The following is a 24195-nucleotide window of genomic DNA, read 5'->3' as shown; positions in this document are numbered from 1 at the left end:
AAATGATGCTGAGGCTTCTCCCCAGTCTGGACAGTGTTGTTCATGAATGTTGCTGGGCCAGCACGATGTTTGTAGAAGTGGCTGAGTTGTGACATTGAGCAATTTTTCTGGGTGTTATGAATTTAGTTGGGGTTGGTTCAGAGGAAAGGAACATCTGACTCAGTTATCTGCTCTGAGAATGGTGGCTTATTTTTGCTGCTACTTCAGGATTTGAATTAATTTTTTTTTCCTGACCATTTTTTGGTAAATATTTTTGCTTAGGAGTTTTATTGCCTATCTGTGGCCTTACTAAATGAATCATTGTATTTTGCAGACTTCTTCTGTATTAAATGTTCTGGAAATAGAATATAGAAACACACCCAAACTAATTCCAGGCTCCTTGGATTTTCCCCCCTCAGCTATTTTTTTCACACCTCTAATTAGCATTGCAGCCTGTCTGTCCTCCAAAGTGGACAGCCCTTCTCTGGGAACCCTGCTCACTTTCTTGTCCATCAGCACATTTCTGATACTTCCAAAGGGAACAGAGACTTTTGCAGTAATCTGAACAGAATCCACAAGGTCCACTGCTTTTTGACAAAATACACCTCCTCCCTCGACTTTGGAATTGATATATACTGTCAAAAAGGGTTTTCCGAATGGTTTCTCTCTGTCACCTTGTACCAGATTTTCTCCTCCATTCTGGAAATGTGCAGTTTAATGTTGCGTTTCGAATCACTTTCAGCTGAAAAAGTGTGTAATGGAATCAGGGCATCCCATGAATACTCTTAACAGTGTCAAAGATGCCTTTTGTTTGCAGCCTGGCTTTCCAAAGGACCTGGTGACAACAGTGAAATTACATTGGGGGCCTTGCTCAATAATAATTTCCTGTCCTTTATGATTTAAGAGAAGCATGGAGGGTGGCTTCTCCCATCCTGGTGCTTTTTTATTTGGTTTATATTTATTAGAATCCAAATTGTGGTGATTACCACCTCCTGAGAAGGAAAATAGTTGCTGTGGCAGTTGTCAGCGTTTCTCCACCCCATGTTTATCAGGCTTCTTTCCAGAATCAGTTAAATTTAGAGCTGAAAAGTGCCTTCATAATCATGTGGTCCCACCCTTTCTGTTTATAAACAGGGACCAGATCCAGACTTAAAAGGTTTGCCTGAAGTGGAGTTAGGTGCCATCAAGTAGACTAAGAGTCATAGTGAGCTCTGAACAGTAGATCGGAATCTTGCCCTATTCTGCACCATCCTCATCATCACTGACGCTCAGTCCCGTTGCTACAGTCCCTGTGTCAGTCCAAACTGTTGAGTGTCTGGGATGCACAGATTCTAATTCCCAGCCCAATTCTGCCACAACTACCTGGAGTTCTGGTGAATGATCATTCCTCTTTACAACGCTGCAGTGTTCATGATTCTTTTGTCCCTAGCATCAGTCCAAAAGTCCTAATGGGTGGACCAACCACATCTCACAAGACAGAGCTCAGATACCAGTAACTGAGAAGATGTCAGTGGCTGGATTTTGTTATAAAAGTAAGAATTTGTGGTTGTGGTGGTGGTTGTTATATACCATTGAGTCAGAACCCACTCATAACTGACCCTCCAGTGGGTTTTCACAGGCCCTTAATTTCTCAAAAGACTTCCCATCTCCCAGGTGGATTTGAACCACATGCCTTTGGGTTGGCAGCACAACTCTTTACCAGTAAGCCAAGAACTGGTTAAGTACCCAGAATGTCTGTATTGCATAATATTAATTCCCTCCAATACCATGGACTTTGAGTTGAGGAAGAGCAAGGCAGTTAGCCATTGCCCCACAGTCTTTATCTGACAGGGGTTTTGCTATATCATTATACTCAACTGGGGATAGCCTCATTCTATAGACTGCAGACTCTCTCCATAATGATGTTGTTGTTGTTGTTGTTTGGCACCATTGAGTCAAGTATGACTTTAGTGACCCTGTGAACAACAGATCTGAACCCTGTCCTATCTTGTACCATCCTTATCACTTCTGACATATTTGAGCCCATTGCTGCAACCACTGTGTCAATCCATCTTGTTAAGGATTTTCCTTCCTCTCACGCACCTTTCATTTTTCCAAGAATGACATCCCTATCCAAGGTATGTTTCTGTTGTTGATTACCATCCAGTTGAGCACAACTCATAGCAACCCTATGAACCAAAGTACTGAAGCCTTTCTATAACTGTCATCGTTTCTCAAAGTTCGTAGAGCTTCCAGAGACATGTTTAGGAAGTAGATGCCACTCCTGCTTCCAATTCCAAAGTATAGCCCAAAGTATGCCCAAAGTATGTGAGATGAAAATTTGTCATTGTTGCCTCTAAGGAGCGTGGAGCATGCTGATCAAGATCCAAGTGCACTACCTCTATAATGTAGATGAATACTAACTACCTTTATACTGTAAATAATACTACCTCTATAATGTAGATGAACACTGGGGCTTTGGTGGCCTAGTGGTAAGAAGCTGTGCTACAATCCCAAAGGCACTCAGTTCTAATCCACCAGTTGCTCCACAGGAGAAGAATGGGCATTGTCCTCCTGGGTGATTTCATTGGAGGGTTAGATATGAGTCAGTTCCAACTTGATAGTACAGCACACAACAGTGTAGGTGAAAGCATAGTTTCAGTGCATTGCTGTCAGCATGCACAAATACACACACACACACACTTGCTGTTATTATGTGCCATTTATTCAGAACCGACTCATAGCTGACCTTCCAGTGGATTTTCAGAGGCCATAAATCTCACAGGAGGAGATTGTCCATCTTTCTCTGCCCCAATATGTGTAGTAGATTCAAATCACATGTCTCCAGCTGGGAGCACGTCCCTAAATACTCACTTATATATCAGCATATATTGAGTTTTGCTTACTCTGGAAGAAAGAAGCTGTCTTCCAAGTTAACAGAAAGGGTAATCAGGACATTAAGGCTTGTCCTATTCCACATACTCCCAGGGTGCTCGGGAGAAGTGAATCCATGGAGTGGTTGACTGGGCCTTTAAGTCTGCAAGTTGTGCAGGGGTAGGTACACACAGCCAATGAATGTAGCAGTAGAATTTTGTTTTGGTTTTCTTCTTCATCAGAATCATTCATTTAATACACTTTGATGACTTCCCTGTGGCCATTGAATAAATCATTTGTGGGCATATTCTGTCTCTTGGGTGGCCAGAAAAATAAATGTGTGTGCATCAGATCATCACAGAACACCCAGGTGAAGGAGAGGCTTGCATTTGCACAAGCTCACACATTTATATGACTGGGATTAATGAGAGCTAACCACCTAGAGAAGGTGCTGCCAAACTCTTCACTTGCTCAGTGAGCCTCTCATTAAGCACGTTTGTGTTCGTTATGCTGTGTTTGAGCATCATTGGCAGAACTACTTTGTTGTTGTTGTTGTGTTTGAAGGGCACCCTAGTGACATAGTCCATAGCACTAAAGATGCACTGCTAAACTAAAGATAACCGGTTTGAATCTACCAGTGGCTCCAATGGAGAAAGATGGGAAATCTCCCATGAGATTTACAGCCTCCAAAACCCTACTGGAGTGTTGGCTATAAGTCGGTTCTGACTTGATAGCAGTGAGTTTATTGTAGCTTCAAGGAGCTCTGGTGGAGTAGTCTGTGGAGAATTCCAACTCAGAGCCAAAAGCCAGGCCTATCTGGTGGTTCAAATCCACCAGAAAGATGAGATGATGAGAGAAAGAGGAGCAATCTCCAGCCTTTTGATCTACGGCCTTAAAAATCCAGTGGAAAGGCAGCTAGGGGTCAGTTCCTACTTAACACCATTGAACTGAGGTTTGGTTTTTTGGTTAATTGGTTTGCATTGTTATGGCATAACTGATGGACTAAACTAAAGAATTTTGACAAATTTCACAATGTTTTATTTTTATAACAGAATATCATCACTGGTTTCTTCTCGGTAACACATGACCAGGTACTTTGGGAGCTGCGCCTCAGCTGTGACTGACTTCTAAGAGACCAGTTCAGATTGGTCCACCAGTTTGAACTTTGTGGACTGGTGCTGGGGACACAGCAACACTAACATTGGGAGTGTGATAGAGAGGAATCAGCATTGAAGGACTCCAGCGTTTCTGTGAATATACAGCCCATAAGATATAGATATATAGAGATGTATAGGTATATACAGATATATATAATGGGAAAAAGGATTGCACAGTCAAATATGTAAAAAAAGAATTTGCTCTCTTTCTCCACTTCCATGCCTTTCTCCCAGCTCATTCACCTGTAGCTAAAGAAAGTTGGGCTGCCAGGTGTCAATAAGGACAAGGAGGAAAACTGAAGGTAGTAATTATGCCTTTTTTCACTTCCTGATTAGTGCTGTCAGGAGGCGGAGAAAGAGAAACATCCTGGCTCCTCAATGTGAAAACTTTTCCTCCCCAGAGTTTCAGGGGCAAGAGGCCAGTCAGATGGTGTGGCAGCTCTGGGAGGGATGTTTTCTCAACGCTCTGGATCTCTGCACAAAAGACACCTGCCATTTTATGGAAGGGGAAGGGCCAGGAGCTGAAAAGGACTGAATCTTAGTGGACAACACTGTCAAGACTGTCCTCCATAAGCCTTAGAAAGGCCCTTCCATAAAGCAACACCCCTCATAATGAAGCCTCCTACTGGAGGGATTTAGTGTAAGACTAGATGGGGGTGCAATGATTAGCACTGTGCTGTTAATTGAATGGTCTTTGGTCCAAGCCTACCACCCATTCATGGAGATCTGCTTCTGTAAGATTTTGAGCCTTAGAAACCTCATGAGGCAGTGTCCAGTAGTGTTAATATGAGTAGGACTCCACTACAATGGATATTGGCTATTTTAGGCTAAGAATGGTATGCATACAAACATGCCTGGCATGAGAGGCCTTGAGTCCTAATCTCCAAACCCCCTCCAGAGACTGCACCTCATCTAGGGTGTGGAGGGCACTTAGTCTTCCAGAGATTTGCTAGGGAAAGCCTTTGTAATTGCCTGTGTTGTCCTGGAGCTCAGCTATTCTTCTATAAGGAGTATATGTTGTTTTGTGATTATAGTGGTGGTTAGGTGCCCTCCAGTCAAGTGTTATGCATAGAATAACGGGTCTGAATCTTGTCCTATCTTGTGCTATCCTCATCATCTCTGAAGGTCGTTGCTTCAGTCATTATAATTATTATTATTATATAGATACAGTTACTAGGACATTGGGGGTAAGTGTATTGGGGCCAATGAAATTGGCTCAGGATAGGGTAGACTTCAGAGCTGTTGTACATAAGGTCGCTATGAGTTGCAGGTGACTCAATAGCATATAATAACAACAACAACAATACTGTATTTATTATGGGGATTGGTGTGTACATTATATTATAATAATAAAATATATGGAGATCTATATCGTATCTAATAATGTAGGCAGATATCTATAGTTTTCATATTAATGGATTTAAAAGTAATAACAATTCACATCTCCATCAATTAAGGGAATGCCTTTTTTTTATTTTACCCTATACAGAAACCAAACCAACTGCAATTAAGTTGATTATACAGTTAATTTTTAAAAGAAATATTTGCCAGTCCAATCAGCAAAATCATTTTTTTAAAATTTTTATTGTATTATTTTTATGTGTACCGTCAAATCAGATCTGACTTGTACAGGAGGAGATTGCCCCCTCCTTCTCCAGCAGAGCATCTGGTGGATTTGTCCCGCATACCTCTGGGATTGCAGTGCAGTGTCTTGCCACTAGGCCACCAGAGCTCCCTAGCAAATTCATTTTTAAATTCTAAAGATAATGTTTATGTCCTTTTCTTCCACCCTAAAGTAGTCTTTTACTAGTGATATTATTCCTACTCTTTCTCTCTTATCTGTGGAGAAAATCTTGATATTCTTTTAAGAATTCCATATTCTTAGAGTACTTTGTGTATGATACAATTTTACCAATAATATTTATTTGTAGTCTTGTCATATTTTTGCTCCTCATCAAAGAACATTGAATCTCGTACCTATTTCTCATTCTATGTACCTATCATTACTGCCATTCATTTCCTTAGTGCCATCCAATCAGTTCTGACTCACATCAATGCTCCTTAGAAATTCTGTTTCTGAGCTTATAAATCATAATAGGAGGAGACTCCCCATCTTTCTCCCTTGGAGCTGCTGGTAGATTTGAACAGCTTGAGAGGCATACATGACCTTTGGGTTAGTAACATGGCTCACTATGGACTATGCCGTCACAGCCCCTTAGTCTTGTGTAGGCATTCAGTAGTTAATGTACATATCTGTATGTGTTGTTGTTAAGTGCCATTGAGTTGTAGGTGACTCATAGTGACCCTATGAATGAAAGACCTGAACACTTCCATAACTTTCATCCTTTCTCTAGTTTCATAGGGTTTCCAAAGGCAAGGTATTTCGGAAGTGGATGCCACTCCTGCTTCCAAGCTTGTATTAATCAGGGAGCGCCACCAAACACTGTCCACTACAGATAACCATTATCACATTTGACACATTAATGTCACAGTGTTCAGCTTCACAGCAACCACGAGTTACCTCTGTATGGCAAGTGGACACACCAGGACCTAGAAGAATGTTTGACCAAAAGCAATTAAAAAACAGGCCCAAGGGCTGCAGGCCTGCAGGCGTGGCCAAATATTTCAGTATTTTACAATTCCGGCATACCCAAATGCTGGTGGACTCTAGGCCAGAGACCCCCCAATTCATCTGGCAAGTCCTCTCTGCTGACACCCTCTTGGGATGAGAAGGAAGCCATAAGAGCCTCAAGCGTTCCACACATGTCCCTCCTCAAGATGCAAGAGGCCACCCTAACGTTCCGCTTGAACCGAGATTCACAACACACGCATATTTGTATATTAAAGTAAAAAAAATACGTTGTTATAGTTAACTTAAAAGATAGGTAAAAGGGAAATCTCCATTTTACTGCATGTCTGGTGCACATGTGCAAATGCATGGTGATACCCTATTAAAAACCAGCCATGTGCATAGTTCAAGTTAAGGTCTTGCAGTTGACTCCTAAGAATGCATTTTTTGCTCCATCTGTTACACTGGGAAGGAAATTGTTGTTGCTGTTGCTGATTTCTGTTGAGTTGAGCATGACTTATAGTGACCCTATGAACAAAAGACCTGAAGCCTTTCTATAACTATCATTGTTTGTCAAAGTTCATAGAGTTTCCAGAGGCATGCCATTTAGGAAGTGGATGCCACTCCTGCAGGACATAAACTTCCATTCTAATCTCGCTATGAATCAAAGAATGGCCTAAAATTTAGGGAATGTGCTTAATAAATAGCCTTCTACCTACCACTACCCATCCCCCCAGTACATACACACCTCTTCACTTCTAGCTTCCACACAGTTTCTTTATTTCCTCTTTTCTGCCTTTAGATCTTTCTCCATGCTCTCCAGACTTGTCACCATAGGTGGGTATGGTAAGGGGTATAAAGTGGAAAGTGGTGACCAGTTTATTAAATCACCCATGTCCAGAACCTTTCTCTTTAATCTCTGGCCAATACCTGAGTGAGGAGTCCCTGAGTGATCCAAATAGTTAATATACTCAGTGGTCACCAAAGGTTGATCTACCAGAGGCACCTTGAAAAAAGGCATAATACCCTGTTGTTCCAAAAATCAGCCACTGAAAACCCTATGGAGCACAGTTCTACTTTGGCATCCATTGTTGTTATTAACTGCCATCAGTCAGCTATAACTCACAGCGACCCTCTAAACAATGGATCTAAACTCTGCCCTGTCCTGTGCCAACTCGACCGTCTCTGACATGCTCAAGCCCACTGTTAGAGTCACTATGTCAGTCTGTCCATTGAAGGACTTCTCCTCCTTCGTTGACCCTCCACTTTCCAACTGTAATGCCCTTGCCTCCAAGGAACACCCTGGCTACACCTTTCCCAAGATATATTTGTTTATCCTTTTGGCAGTCCATTGGATACTCAGCACTCTTCCCCAACACCACAAAGGCATCAGTTCTTCTGGCATCCGTATTCAGTGTCCAGCTTCCTGCTGCATAACAAGTAATTGAAAAGGTTTGGTTTTCATCAGGTGCACCTTAGTCTTCAAGTTGACATCACTGCTTTTCAGCACTTTGGAGAAGTCCCTGACAGCAGACTTTCCCAGTGCAGTATGTCTTGATTTCCTGGTCGCTGGTGACAAGGGTGTTGATTGTGGATCCAAGTATTTCTGAAATCATGTACAATTTCTGTGGGGTGTTTTTTTGTTTGTTTGGTTTGGTTTTTGGTGAAGATTTTTGTTTTCTTGATGTTGAAATATAAACAATAGTGAAGACTGAGGTCTTTGATCTTTTCCATTAAGCGTTCCAAGACTTTCTCATTTTCCACAGAAGATTGTGTCATCTGCATAACACAGGTTGTTAATAGTTGTCCTCCAATCCTGATGACACATTCTTCTCCATATAGTCCAGCTTCTCAAATGATTTGTTCTCCATACGGATGGGATAGGAATAGAGAACTTCCTTTGAAACCATGTAGTGTTCCTTTGCTCTCTTTGTATAATTTTTTTGGTCTAGGTACAAGGTCTCATAAGTACAAATAAGTGTTCTGGGACTCCCTTTCTTTTCAATGTCAGCCATAATTTGGCATCCATGAATTAAAGAGTAATCTTAACTTTTACTCTCAGGCAACTCAACAAACACCTTAATAAGACAGACTTATATAGTAGCTAGTTTGTTAGTTTATCCCTTGATAGGTAAGTGGAATCTCATCCAAATTCTGAAAGCCTCTCCTCTCCACAAACCTCAGAACAGTGGGCAGAATGTATCCTTCACTGTCCTTGACCCTCATTACTGCTGACAGCTTTTTAAAACTTACCTTAGGAAAAGCATTTTGTAGAGTAATAAAGGAGAAGCATGATTTATCCACAGTGCTATGACGAGAGAAGGTAGTCCCAAGGGCGTCCCTCTGCCTGATTGGCTCGTTAGTGGACTTCTCGGTTCTCACCTGTCTATAATTTCGCTGGAATTCCTTCAGTCTTGCTGCCCTGCTCAGGAGCAGAGAACAGCATGTGGCATCCCCCAGATCAGAGGAAGGAGAGAGAGAGATCAAAAGGAAGCCAAGAATCACAGCAGCAGAGGCACCGTGATTTAGGGATGCGGAAGGTTGGCAGCCAAGCATGTTGTCATCTCTAATCCCCAGGGTGCATGATAAAGGACACACTTGGCTGTTCAAACAGAACTAAAGAATTTTACGTGCATAGATGGATTCGGATATAATTATCTATTTAAGAAAGTAATTAGAACGTCTTTCTCTAGCAACAAATATTGAAATTGAATGCAGATACCTCATTCATGAGAGTATCAGGTTTCAAAACAGAGTAAACAAAGAGATGCAGCAGATTCTGCTTTGGAGGCTTTCTCTCATCTTGCCCCACTAGTGGTAGGGTCGCCTACCCAGCTTCTTCTTGCTTCAACCTGACCACAATGACATCCTCATAGGTTTGTTGGTCTATGAGCTAAATTATAGGTGGTAATATTGCTCCTAATAGAATCCTGGTTTTGTAGTGCATAATTTGGCTCCTAGCCAAAAGGTAGGCCATTCAAATCTGCAGCTTCATGGGAGAAAGATGGTTAGTCCCACATAAAGATTTACCATCTTGGAAACACTGTAAAAGATTAATATGCTTGGAACTAACACTATGGCAGTGGGGTTAAATGTAATGACTGAGAAAAGTCTTTTATGGGGCTCTTGCTTCTGGAAACTCAAGTTCAGTTATTCTTCAATCATTGTATCATTAATTTACCACCAACAATTGTTGCCTATCTACCTCAGGCCAGGCACTGGGTGTTGGAAATGTAGAGACCATGACCTAAGCTCTTCAGAGTACACATCCTCGGGGTAGTCGAGGCAGACCTGGAAGATAACAATCAGAGTGAAGACCAGAAGTGGCTGTGGTGAAGTTAGGCACCCAGCATCATAGGATCATAGACAAGGGGCATCCAGGGTGGGCCAGGAAGGCAAAGGCAGGCATTGTTCTGAGCTGAGTCTCAGCAAGCTTGGCCAGAAAAGGAAGAAGCAGGTGTGAAAAGAGGAGCAAAACAGAAGCTAAAAGCTAGAAGTACTGGCAGGAACCACATACTAAAGGAAATTGGAAATTCTGAGAACACTGATGGCCTTTAGATAGATGATATGGCTTGGTAAGAGTGAAACTTGAGGTTATCTTTGCGATTGTAGGGAGCATGGAGGAGGGAGGGCAGGGCAGAGGCAGGAGAAGAGTAGGAAGCTAGAGTCACACAGGCAAGCTCTGCTCCGATGGGTGCCTCAGCTGATGAACTAGCGATGCAGTAGACCTAAGTGAGCCTGGGGAGACGACACCACAAGCCTGGATGCCTGATTTGGATGTGCAGAGTAAGAAAAGTGAGAAGCTCAAAATGCTTACCTTTAGGCTGGCTGCACAACTTCTTACACAGTGAAGAATTTCCAGTGTCCTCTGTAGTCTGGTTCTTGACTATACTTCTGGCTTTAGCTTCAGTTTTGCTCTTCTTTTCACATCTGCAGCTGTCTTCCTGCGACCACTCCACAGGCTACTGGTTGGGGAAACTAGGTACAGTGTTACTCCTGGAGATAATGCAGGCAGGAAGAGGGCGGGTTTGGAGGCTCGTTACATTTCATCCATGCTGAATGTGAGATGAGGGGCTCTGTGGCCCAGTGGGCAAGGAATTCCACTGCCGGCACAAAGGTGGTGGTTGTTATGTTTCGTTGAGTTGGAACTGACCCAAAGCTGACCCTCCAGTGCTTTTTCAGAGGCAGTAAAAAGTATAGGCAGGGATTGTCTTTCTCCCACAGAGCAGCAAGTGGATTCAAACTGCAGAGAAGCTTCTTACCACCAGGCCACCAGAGTTCCCTCCTGTGCAGTTTATAACCTCTGGAAACCTGGAGGGTCAGCTGTGTATCATTTCTCATGCAACCACAGTGAGTTACCAGCTTTTGAGTCACAACCAAGAAGCTGGAATTAAGGATGCTATAACAAAAGAGAGGGGAAAGTGCCAACTAGCTTTAAGCCATATATTGAAAGAGAAAATTGCCTCTGAGATTGATCAGCTAGTGATGGTCTCCTCAAATTCTCAGGACCCTTTTTGCTATTTTAGATGAGATTTTCCTACCCCCTTTCTAGTTCTCTGTCAAAGCCCAGTTCTTGACTGATAATTAGGACAAAAGCAATTTGAATTGGTTTAAGGTAATTTGTGAAGGGTGGCTGTCATCTTCCTTGGAGTGACTACATTGTCAGAGTGGCTCTGAGTCTATTAGAAGGAATCTTTCATTTGTTGTGTGTTAAGTAGTGTGATAAAAGAAGTTAAAGACTTTCGGACACAAATGTTTCCACAAGAGGCCTCCTCTTTCTGGAGTCAGCACCCCTGAATGTTTTTCATAGCTTCTACAATTTGTTTTATACTAGACATTCTCTCAAGCCCCCAAGGTTGTGTTGTCATCTCTTCCCGTGCCCGCTCCCCCCACTCGGCTGGTTTCTATGACAGCAGCAACTGGGGCACAGGTGGTGAGGGGCTGGGGGAGGGGTCACAACAGCTGCAGCCATTCAGATGGATTGTTTCTAAGTAAGAGGCTGCCTCTGTGGTGGGAGGTAAGTGGGGGTGCTTCTGGGTGCAGCGAATGTACCTTCCCCTAGAGCAAACAGACCCAGGCAAGCTGGCTCGAGGCTGATGGGCATCAGAGGCATCGCCCACATTTGTGGGCCTTTACGGGGAGATGTGTCAAGTCCGCAGTCTCTGCCTTCCAGGTGCCAGGGGGTTGTTAGGTTCAGATGGAATGCAATTCCCCAAGCCACTTCCATTTGTCGTAGAAATGGCAACGTTACGCCACAACCGATCAATAGCTGGAAAGTGGCTGTCAGGAATCATCGGAAACCAGAAGGTCTGAGAACAAGAGACACCACTGGGAATAGGCTTAGGCGAGATTGCTGCACAGCTATTGATCCTGCAGCCTCTCCTTCAGGCATCTGCTTTGGGGACCACCATTCTCTTCAAAGTCCTTGAATCGCCAGTAGCTCTGGGGCACAACTCTGGGGTCGGGTGATGGTTTATTTTCCAAGTTTTAAGTTTGATCTTTCATGGACCCAGGTTTTCGCCCTAGAAAAGCAGGAAGCTAAGCCCAGCATTCTCAGCTTTTAATATGCATGCGATCAGCCAGGCACTTTATTAAAATGCAGGTTCTGATACAATTAAGTCTGGGGCGGACCTGAGATTCTGCATTTTGATGAGCTCCCAGGTGAGCTCCAAGCTGCTAATGCCTGGGCATGTTGAGTATAGAAAGTATAGAGCTAAAAAAAAAGTGTAGAGCTGCACCCATACATTAGCCACTGGCCACATATGGCTGTTCTAATGTAAGATTAAATTAATGACAATTACATTAGAAAAAAAATCCCTTCTCCAGCTGCTTAGGCCCATTTCAAGTATTCCATTGCCACATCTGGTTATGGTTGAATTAATTTTGACTCGTAGCAACCCACTGTGATAGACGTGCTGAATGGGTTTTGTACCCTGACATGTTCTCGGGAACAGATTGCTGGGTCTGAGTGGATTTGAACTACCAACCTTCCAACTAGCAGCCTAGCACTTAGCTGCTTTGCCTCCAGGTTCCTTTATATTTAGCTCCAAAATACCAAACTCATTCTGATGGTTTAGCGGTAAGGAATTGTCCTGCAGGCTCAAAAACATGAAGGATGTGTTCCAGTCCACCAGCTGCTTCCCAGAAGGAAGATGGACAGGATCCTCCCAGGTGACTTTACTGCCTCTGAAAACCCAGTGGAGGGTCACCTATGAATCGGTCTAGGCTTGACGGTACATACCAACAACACTGCCACACTAACCTGTAGCAAAGAGTTGTTGCCGTTAAGTTGGTGCCGTTAAGTCAAGTGTGACTCATCACTGCCCTATGAACAGCCGATCTGAACCCTGCCCCATCCTGTGCCACCCTCATCGTCTTCGACATACCTGAGCCCACTATTGCAGTCACTGTGTCAGTCCATCTCATTGAGAGGCTTTCTTTCTTCCTCTGACCCTCCACCTTTCCAAGCATAATGTCCTTTTCCAAGGAATAGTCTCCCCTAACAACATGCCCAAAGCATCAGACTGAGCTTTGCCATCCTTGATTCCAAAGAGTGCCCCCGGTGCAGCACTGTCTCCAGGAATACCTGTTTGTTCTTTTAGCAGTCCATGGGATTTCCGTACTCTGCTCCAACACCACAGCTCAGAGGCATCCATTCCTCTTGTCATCTTTGTTCATTGTCTGACTCTCAGACACATAACAAGTAATTGAAAGACTATGCCCTGAATTGGGCAGACTTTTTTTTTTTTAAGTCTTAAACATTCTTTATTTGCTATCATATACAAACCACACTGAAATGGTTTTTGTCATTTAAAAGGGAACATTTTAGGTACAGAGAATTTGAATTCCATTAACGTAGTCAAGAGCAAATAGATAAAGTCTTGCTACATTATCTCTAGCCCTTGCATTTAAAGAGGCTGATAAATAGAAATTGAAGCAGGTGAGGTGTGTTCTGTTCCATGTGACAGTAAAGACACCCTTGTATTTAAATAAGATTCAGTTATAGAAATCTAAATATAAAAACTATCTCCTATAGATTGTGATGTGGCATCCACCATCTCTGTTAAAAACTGAGTATGACTAATCCAACTAACCTAGAGTCCAGTCATCTCTTTGGAAGGGAAAAGTAGTAAACACCACCTGCTAAATTACTATCAAAATTGTAGAAGTGTGACCATAATAATTTAAACAAAGCCAAACTTACCGAATGCAGGACTGTCTTATCAAAAATATTCTATCAGCCATTCATGATGTAAATTCTGGTATGAGACCAATTTAAATATGGTACATGTAAAAAAAAGTCACAAGACATTTCTATTTTGTAATAAGTAAGGCAGAGGCCAACTATGTTATTCATTGGTAGCTTTCTTAAGATAAGCTATCAACTCTGCCCTAGACTTTTATCTTTAAACTGAAATCATTGCTCCTCAGTAATTTGGAGAGGTCCCTGACAGTAGACTTTCCTTATGCAACATGTCTCCTGACTGCTGGTACCAAGGATATTGATTGTGGATCCAAGTAAGATGAAGTTGTTGACAGTTTCAATCTTTATTCCATCTATCATGATATTGTCTATTAGCCCAGTGGTGAGGATTTTGCCTTGGACAATGATATTGGACACTGTTCTATTGGACAATACAAGTGAAAAAGCATTTCCATCATCATGGAAAGTTCTTTTGGATAGCTTGGGTATAGTTTAAGACTGTTGCCTCACTCATAGATTCATGTATTCGTTTATTCATGGAACATCAGTTATCTGCTAGATACTGTGCTCAGTGCTGGGGTGTTAAGGTAAACTAGCAGATGACGTATACACACACTAATTAAAATATCATATTCTTAAAATAGAGGTGCTTATGCCGTGGTGAGAAAAGGCCTGACAGTGTAATAGTTAGAGCTTGGCTAGTAAGCAGTTGACATTTTGGAAACACCAAGCAAGTTCTGAATATAGAAAAGAACTGGTGATCTGCTGCTGTAACGATTACAGCTCAGGCACTCTACAGGCAGATCTGCTCTGACCTAAAAGATCGCTGTGAGTCAGAACCCACTCGGGTATAATGCGCCATCACTTTGAGAGGTCCAAAGTTGACGACGGTCACTTCTTCCATACAGGTGGAGGACAGTGTGTGTCTGGGGCATTGTGTGGTCTCGGCCAAACTAATATTGGGGTACTTGTGGGATTGGCTGCTGACTGTGTCTTTTCACCATTGCAGGGCCATAATCATCCGAAGTGGAGAAATCATCCCCATGTCTTCGGAATTCACCCCTGAGACTGAGCGCCAGCGGCTTCAGTACCTGGTAAGCGTCCTGTAGGCCTGGCAGAGAGGGTGGCGTCGGTGACGGTGTCGGAGCTGTTTGGGAAGGAAAGGTTGCTATTGACATGGAGCCGTCCTGTCACTGTCACACGACATATGGCGTTCGCTCCCCCCACACACCTTCTGGATCACACATCCTGGCTCCGGGAGTGACGACACACTCCACCTCCGTGAATTTATTATTGCGGCTGCTTCTCTCCCATCTGTGGCCAATGGAAGACACAGTGTGCTCTATTTCTCTTCATGGTTTGTGATTTACAGCATGAAAAGCCCTTGTGAAGACGACGGATGCCACGTCCTTGGCCTGTCTCTGCAGAGGGTTGAGTGTGGCTCTGAGGAGGAACCTCTACCTTCCTGGCGCCTCTGAGCTCCCTGCTGACAGCCCTCCCCATTGTGCTCAGATATGAAGTCTCTAGGGCCCTTTGGGAGAAATACAGGTGTCAGAAAACCTGTTTCTTCCTGAAAATAAACTATTGATGTAGAGCATCTTCTTTGGGGTGAAATTATGAGAGTTCTCTAGGAGAACTAAGGAAAGCATAGAGATACAGTGACTACTCACTGACCAGTGCTTTACCAGCAACTGCTCTTTGGGAGAAAGATGCTTCTGTAGGGATTTACAGCCTTGGAAATGCTATGAGATCGTTCTACACCATAGTGTCACTATGAGTCAGAATCAGTTCAGTGGTAGTCGGGTTGTTTAGCGTGGTGGGGGAGCTTTTGGTTTCTTCATGCTTGAGAAATTGGTTTTACTTGCAGATTTGAGGTTTTGAGGAAGCTAGAGATTGACTTCTTCATCCTCAAATTCCAATGACAAGACCTTGGACTTAAAATCCTAATCAGAAACGACTTTGATAGTCCTCATAGCTCATCACCATCTTTGGGAATGAACTCTATGCACGATAGTTCTGTGGATGAAATGTGTTCTTCCAACCGGCTCTTTTCCTAGACAGCGTAGCTAAAGCAGTGACTCGGTGGTTCCAGGGAAGACTTGATCTCCGTTAGTCAAGGAGGACTTTGTTCGTGACTCTGAATTCCTGTCTAAGTGGATGGATGAGCTGTACTTGGTTGATTTGGTTGACTTAAAGCATAGCCTGGCACTTTCTCTCTGTACTTTCCCTCTTTACTCCTTTGTCCATGTTTCCCCTTCTTTTACTCTGTAATTAAGCTTTATTGGACTTGCTGATTATACTACGTTAGATAGCAGGAATCCAAAAACTAATGTCAAAACAGTGCTTTGAATGTGGTTTTGCTCTTTTACCTGCTGCTGTTTTCAAGCCAGGTGATGAACTCAAAGTAGCTGTGAGCAACCCCAGACTTTAGCACTCTTCCTTATAGCTTGATTGTCTATACAGGCAGAAGGTCCCTATTCCAGGACCAGCTCTGTTACTTAGACTTTTGTGGCTTTGTAGAAGCCTCTTAATGTCTCTAGGCCTTGTTTTGTCACATGCGTGATAGAGAACTAGCCGAGAGGTTTACCAAGAGCCATTGAGTTGCAAGGGCCCTTGTAAGCAGAGTTCAAAATAGCTGGGTCCCTGCTATCTATATGGCTTTCTCCATTTTTTTTTCTCCCACGGGCCACCAAAGTGGCCTTCTCATTTCCAGGCTTGAAAGCTTTAGCCCCCAAAACTCAGAGATAGAAGACCATACTTCTTGGCAGTCCCAGAATCAAGGTCATTCATCACCTCATTGCTACCATGCATCCATTGCTCCATCCCCAGAGAACTTTCTTCCATTTCTGTACACACCGTATCTCCTTTACCTGCATGGCTTTTGGAGTATGCACTGCCGAGATGGCCCTTGCCTTTCTTCTCTGTCAGGAAAGTGCATCCTCTGAGACCTCAGCACAATGGTCTCCTCCTCAGAGAGGCATCCTCCATCTTGCCTGGACCTGCCCCATCCTCTCCCATCTGTGCCCACACAGGAACAAACGGATGCCTGTATTGTGGCTATCAGTGCATAGTGCTGTCTTACTGGTTAGTATCTCTGCCTTCTGCAGACCCAGTTCAAGAGGACAAGCTCTGAATCTTAGTAACCTCATGTTGCAAGTACCCAACACAATATCTGGCACAGAGGACATATTGAGTCAGAACTTGTTGATTGAATGGAAGAAAAGCCAGTATCACCATGGACTCTGGGTCATTACCTTCTAATATTTCTGTTCCACCATCCCCTAAAACCTGCCATGGCAGGGCATGGTGCCTTTACCGCCCCTGCCTCCACCATGCCTATCTTTGTCACCCCCTGGCCCTAAGGCAATGAGTACTAACAGATCAGCTGTTTTCATTTCTTATTCTGAAATGACTCCATACTTTGAGGTTATAAGAATGACACAAAGAAGTCCAAAGGTTGACTGCTACAGAGGGCTGAGGATGTAGAATATTTTCAGACTCCTGAACATTATAATATATTTTGAGCTTGTTTCCCCTGAGGGTTGCAAGGAGTTTACACTTGACCACTAACCAAAGGGTGGATGGGTGGGTGCGTGGGTGGGTGGGTTGGTTGGTTGGGTTCTGCCCCGCAGTGCTGTGGAGGTGCAGCCTGACAATCTGCTGCTGTAGGGTCACAGCCATTGGTTATCCGATGGAGCCCAATTCCAGTGTGATGAGTCTGAATCAGTGCACCAGCAGCTGGTATATTTTGAGATAGTTGGAATAAGGTGCAATTGAATTCAGGTCTTGACTTTGTCCTGTAACGGTGTGTGTCAAGAGACTAGGATCATAGACTTTCAAATAAGCAAATCCTGTAATAATGTTCACACAATCTATAACATGAATATTTATGGCAACGTATTTGAGAGATTAGGTTTATAGCATAAGTTCTTGCAAATCCTGGTGCGTGATCTGGACTCAACTCAGCCTAACCTTCTTCTCAGCTGTGTGACCTCAAGTGTTCACGTGCTGTCTCTGAACTGCCTTGTGAAATGAGATTTCCTCGAGATATTCATAACATACTTTGAAATCTGAATAGGAAGTAATCCTGTGGTATTATAAAATGCAGTATACTGTTTTATAATTTTAAATGTGTCTAATCCTCTCAATTCATTTTTCTGAAACATTAGTTCCCTTGAACTCCTTGTTACACAGTTCAATGTAGTGAGGCTATAGTATTCTTTTCCTTTACTCCATCTGAAAGTTAACAACGTAGCCTTTATTCTTGGGTCAAATCAAATTTTGTTTTATGGTGTGTGGAGAAACATTCATAATAGAATCGTTAAAACTCCTCGTCCCTAGCCGTTTGCTCTGAGCAGATGTCTGCAGTGCTAGTGCTGTTTGATGGGTAGCAATGGTTAATGGTTTCCTTGGGGGGGAGGGGATGTCAGAGAATGGTCCGGGCCCTTCGCACATGAATCATTTTGATCCAGGTTCAAGAGGAATGTTCTTGATGCACACGGAGCCAGGCTTTGAGGGATTATGGAACTGGAAGCAGATTACAAGATGATGGATGTGGTGAGCACCTTGATTTTGTTTGGTCTTGTGTCCTGACCTCACAGTCCTCTCCGTGTGACATGAACTTTGTTTCACAGATTCCCGTGCAGGGTGATTAATGGAGCTGGCTTGAAGGGTTTGACAGGTTCACACGGACTGTGGCAGGTGTGTGATGCGTGGGTCAGGGGCTGCGCACTCCTGCCCCCACAGCCAGGGAGAGCTGATGAGCCTGCTGACACACAAGCCTTCCTGTTCCCTTACTGGGTTTATTTTTTTTAAAGAAATCTTTCCAGGGTGGTTGAAATAAAATATCTAAGGAAGCCTACCAAGGTAGACAGGATATTTCACTGGAGTCATGGCTCAGATCAGAAGGAAGAAAGGGGCTCTATATAACTCATAGACTTTTCTTGGCAGCTTACGCTCAGGTTCTGGGAAGGAGACACTACCCCAACCTTTGCTTCAGGTGACAGCCAGAAATGGATCTCCCTCAGGGGACTGCCATAGCCCTGAGGTGTGAGAATGATGGCTTTGCCTCCATTCTGCCCAGACATATTTATAAACTCTGATTTGATTACATTAAGATGTGCTGGTATCATCAAACCTTCAAATAATGTACCTCTCTGTCCTTGCGGAATAATCCGACTCTGCAGCTGTTTTTCATCAAGGGCAATGTACAGAAGAGATGAAAGTAGGTTTCAAATACACATTTGATACACACAAGTGCAATATTATCTGAGGTGATTGCTTGTGGTGTCCTTGGAGCTACCTCAGCTTTATATACTGAGTCTGATTCTGTTTGTCTCCTGTTTCCCTGGTGCTGGGCTTGGAAGGGTTTCAGATGAGCAATGTGGTGCCTTTTGGTGCTTGGGGAATTTTTTTTTTTTTTGTGCTCAAGTGCTACCTTCAGAAAAGTGTTTTTTATACCCAAACCTGATTTTAAGACTATAGGCATATAGGGAAAGTTCAAGTGTTTTAGTGAATATAAATGACTAACTGGCCACCTCAGTACCCCACTTAGCCATTAGAGGAGGTCATTGGGCCAGGGAGCCTGGCTTCTGTCACGGGTGCAGCTTTGTTCGGAAGCAGAGCATGTGACTGATTGATGGGAAAATCCACTCTGGTCGCACCTTCCAGCCCATTCCGCTTAATCTCATTCCGTACAACTGCATTTGAGTGTCAGATTTCTAATTTTAAAAATCACAGGCCAGCGTCTGTTGTGATATTTTTAATATGCTATTGATCCCAGGAGGGAGCTCTGGTGGCCTAGTGTCAAGAAGCTGGCACTGCAATCCTTAAAGCAAGCGATTTGAATCCACCAGCTACTCCATGGGGGGATGGACAATCTCCTCCCATGCAATTAAATGCCTCTAAAAACCGACCGGAGGGTCAGCTATGAATTGTTTCCAACTCAATGGTACCCAGCAACAACAACAACATAGATTCCATTGGCCACAAAAGTCTCCTGAAAAAAGACTGAAGACATTAGAACATGAAGTGCCACTCAGAGATTCCAAGGCACAGAGCACTACCTGTGGCACCTTGCCTGACTTGCCAGAAATCTCTGAAGACCAGCCGTAGCCCTTGTACTTGAACCTGACCACTCTGACAGTAGTAGCTCTTATCCTTGAACCTTTCCACTCCCAGAACCTTTAAACTGATTTTCAAAATGAATGCCAATGGAAATTTTGTTTGTTCAGGGCTGGGAGGAGTTAGAGACTTAATGTTAAGGCATTTTAGATCTTCTATGCAGATCTAAGAAGGTGAATTCTATACCACTTAACTAAGCAAGTATGGCAGTGTACCCCCAAAATTTATTTTTTTAAAAAATTGTTTTTCTGAGCAATTGCCACACATATGAAATACTCAAATTGTCTAAAAGGCATTCTGTTCCTTCTAAGATCTGAATGGATCGTTTGCCATTTATAGCTAGAACTGTCTGCCCAAGGGTACCTTAAGAGTTTATCTTAGTGCTGAAAAAGTAAGATAATGTCATAGAGCTTTAAATGTCTTAGAATTAAGTATGTCTGGAGAGAGGAGGATAAGATTCTCCAGCGTTTATAAGGGCAAATACTTAACCATCTGTAAAATATTCACTGTTTCAATGTCTTCAGCTGTAAATTGGGATCATTATTGGCCTTCATAGCATTAGAGAGAGAGCTCAGGTGGCTTAGTAGTGTGGAGTGGTGCTGCCAATCCAAAGGCAGGAGGTTCAAATCCACCAGCAACTCTGTGGGAGCAAACGGATAGGCTCCTCCCATGTGATCTACAGCCTCTGAAACCCACTGTGGGGGTCAGGTATGAGTTGGTTCCAATGCAACAGTACAGAACAACATAGCGTCAGAGAAGGAGCCATAGACACATAGTTGGTTATATGTTGTACTGTTAACCAAAAAATAGGTGGTTTAAATCCACCAGCCGTTCCTCAGGAGAAAGGTGGACAGTCTCCTCCAAACAAGATTTACAGCCTCAGTAATCTACTTCTAAAGATTTATAGCCTTACAAACCCTACGGGGAAGTTCTGCTCTGTCCTGTGCAGTCCCCATGGATCATCATCAACTCACTAGCAGTGGGTTGGGTTTTGTTTTTGTATTGTCGAGTCACCTGTCATTGGCTGAGAGGAAAGATCCAAGGGAACATGTTTTTTACTGAAGAAGGTCACTTTGCCTTTGCTGTTAGCAAACTCTGGTATGTCAGGATTTAGCTTGTGGTATAGCATAGGCTCTGAACAGCAGAACAAATTCAGGCCTTTGCCATTATGCCTTGTCTCTCAAAACAGATCGAAAAATAGCAACAGCAGCAGCAAAAAGATTTTCTGCCTCGGAAACCCAATGAAGGGTCACTATGAGTCACAATCGGAATCAGGACTTAAAAATCACTGAGTGACTAGCACTGGGGGGCCCTCAGGGCAGAATGGCTAGGCATTCTGCTGCTACGGGAAAGTCTGTTGTCTGAGCCTACTGACTTCTCCACTGACTTCTCCGGAGAAGTAGGCGATCTGCTTCCATAAGGGTCCCAGCCTAGAGAGCTCTCTGTAGCTGGTTTACCCTATCCTAATGTTACCATTAGGTGCCATCCAGTTGATTTTGACTTCAGGGACCCCTGAAACATAAGGTTTTCCAGGCTTTGGTCCTTATGACAGGAGATTACTAAATCTTTCTCCCAGGGAGACATTGGGTGGGTTTGAACTGGTAACCTTTTGACTTGCAGTTGAATACTAAACTATTGGGCCACCAGAATTCCTCAGTAGGAGAATTAATGAGTTAATATTTATAAAGTGCTGAGAGCAGTGCCTAGCACAGAAATAAGATAAAATTTTAACTATGCATTTGAAGAACATTTTTTATGGCCATCCTGTCATGGGAACCACTTCAGTGGCCTTTTATAAAATTTCTAAATCCCATTTTGCATATGCAAAGAGATTGAAGATATGCAGGCATATCCTTTTTGCTGACATGAGTTGCTCTCTCTTCAAATGAATGCCTTTATACTTAAGAAGAAAAAGCATTAGGCATATGAATATGGAAACCGTCTATGTTTTATGTAAGTGGATACATTTTACCCCTTATTTTTCTACATTAAATGGTTGTAGAGTTGACACATCCAGGCAGTTTTATGTAATATTTCCATTTGCATACCAGTGTCTGGGTGGCTTCTTTATCATCAGATAAAAATCTTACAATTTAAAAATTATTTTAGGGACACATTGCTTCTATCTGGTTGATCAGTGCATTTTTGTGAAGAAATTTAAATGCAAACCTTTCTTGAGAGCCACATAAACTGGGTGACATGTTTTCGATATTCAATTCAGTAATAGCTTATTTACACAAGCTAATTTCTTGTTACTTTGAGATTCTACAAAGACCAGATTAAGACCGATAGAATCCTTTATGAAAGAATCGGACCATACGTATTTACATCGCAGCCATTTCACATTTGTCCTTATTTTTTAAAAGCCAAACCAAAACGATATTATAATCCTGCACCGTAAATCAGACAGCCAGTATTGGCTCCGCAAGAGCTGTTTCATTTAACCATTAGCGCTCACTGGTGGCTTGGCCAACATTATTAATTCCATTTCTTTCATGACCTTAGACTACCATCATGATAAATCATCTTGAAATAGAAGGCTTCCAATCATCTCTCACAGAATCTGATGAGATTTTACACCCTCCCAAGACGAGAAGGAGATGACTCGATTTTTAAAAGATTTGTACTAAACACTGAAAATCCTCATTTTGAAACCATCCATTCAAATACTGAGGAATCTGAACATTTTAAAAAAGGATTCACTTAAAAGTTTTCTAATTAAAGGAATTTTATACAATACTTTCTGTCATTAAATCAGCAATCTCATTTAACACATGAATATTTTCACCTCCCATATTTTGCTGATGAGAGTGGAAATTGGAACTGCTTTGATGACATTTTGGGAAGTTACAGTTAAAGGTGAAAATGTATATAGATGTTCACCAAAATCCTGGGATACTTATATGAGCACTTCTTGTAATAACTCATCCCAGAAGTTATCCAAATGTCCGTCAAGAGGAAAGAATCAAACCCATTTCTCTAGCGGAGTCCGGCTCATCAGACCCTTCTGCAGAGTGTCTGAGGCAGTAAATCTTTACAAGAGGAGATTGCCCCTTTTTGTCTGAGCAGGTATTAGACTCAAACTGCTGGCCGGTTGGTTGGTTGGTTGGTTGGTTGGTTGGTTGGTTGGTTGGTTGGTTGGTTGGTTACTTAACACTTTATACTCCAGGCCACTGAGGCTCACCGTCAAGAGTGGAGTGGATTAACTAAACTGTGATCTTTTCAACAACAGAACAACATCATGACAGCATCATGTATTACTCCAGGGGAAGTAGAGAAATGAGCACAAAAAAATCTAGATACTACAAGATATCTTCTCCTTTGGGGAGCAGCAGTGCCTGAATGAAATCTAAGGAGGAATTCTAGGGTGCTGGTAATATTGTGTGTATGGATCTAGACCCTGGTGGTGGTGGTTTGTCGTCGAGTCAGAACCAACTCATAGCTGACCCGCCAGTGAGTTTCCAGAGGCAATAAATCTCACAGGAAGAGATTGCCCATCCTTTTCCCACAGAGCAACTGGTGGATTCGAATCACATGCCTTTGGGATTGCAGCGCAGCTTCTTACCACTAGGCTACCACTGTTGTATTCCATTTATAAGCAGAAAAAAGTAAGTATGCTTCATTAAACTATATACATTCCTTATATCCACCACCCTTCTTATCAGGGAGCCATGGTGGCCAAGTGACAAGAGGCTGCGCTGCAATCCCAAAGGCAAGCAGTTCAAATTCACCAGTTGCTCCACAGGAGAAGGATGGGCAGTCTCCTCCCATGCGATTAACCCTGAAAACTCACTGGAGGGTCAGCTGTGGTTAGGTTTCAACTCTACAATACACAATAGCAACAACCCATCTTATCTGTTTATTGTACTGCTGTGACTGTGTGTTGCTGTGATGCTGGAAGCTATGCCACCCATATTTTAAATGCTAAGAAGGTCACCCATGGTGAACCAGTTCTAGTGGAAGAAAGTTCCACTAGGAAGAAAGACTTAGAGATCGACTTGGAAAAATTAGCCAGTGCAACCCATTCAGATCCCAGAACGTTGTCCAGGCCGCTCACTCCGGACATGTCTTCAGCAGGGACCAGCTGCTGGAGCAGGACATGATGTTTGGTCAAGTAGAGGGCCAAGGAGAGCATTAAAGACCTTCATTCTGATCAATTGGTACGATAGCTGCAGAGATGGACTCGAAGGCACTGGCAACTCTGAGGATGTCACAGGCCTGGCCAGTGTTTTGTTCTGTAACGCATAAGGTTGCCATGCGTTCCCAGCAGACTCAATGGCAACTAACAACAGTCCTTTATTTAATTCGGA

General features: G+C 43.0%; 1 protein-coding gene across 1 annotated transcript in view; it reads left to right on the top strand.

Moving 5' to 3' along the window:
* The window catches only part of PPM1H (protein phosphatase, Mg2+/Mn2+ dependent, 1H), a 440657-nt gene that overhangs the window by 293172 nt on the left and 123290 nt on the right, over window positions 1-24195 (top strand). The window contains exon 5 of the mRNA XM_006886046.1: window positions 14772-14856. Within this exon, the coding sequence (XP_006886108.1) occupies window positions 14772-14856 (85 nt within the window). The remainder of the gene's footprint in view (window positions 1-14771; window positions 14857-24195) is intronic.

The sequence above is a fragment of the Elephantulus edwardii genome, unplaced genomic scaffold, assembly GCF_000299155.1.
Source record: "Elephantulus edwardii isolate Elephantulus edwardi_28Jun2011 unplaced genomic scaffold, EleEdw1.0 scaffold00047, whole genome shotgun sequence".
Lineage (NCBI taxonomy): Eukaryota > Metazoa > Chordata > Mammalia > Macroscelidea > Macroscelididae > Elephantulus > Elephantulus edwardii.
This window is presented reverse-complemented; position numbering and strand designations above follow the sequence as displayed.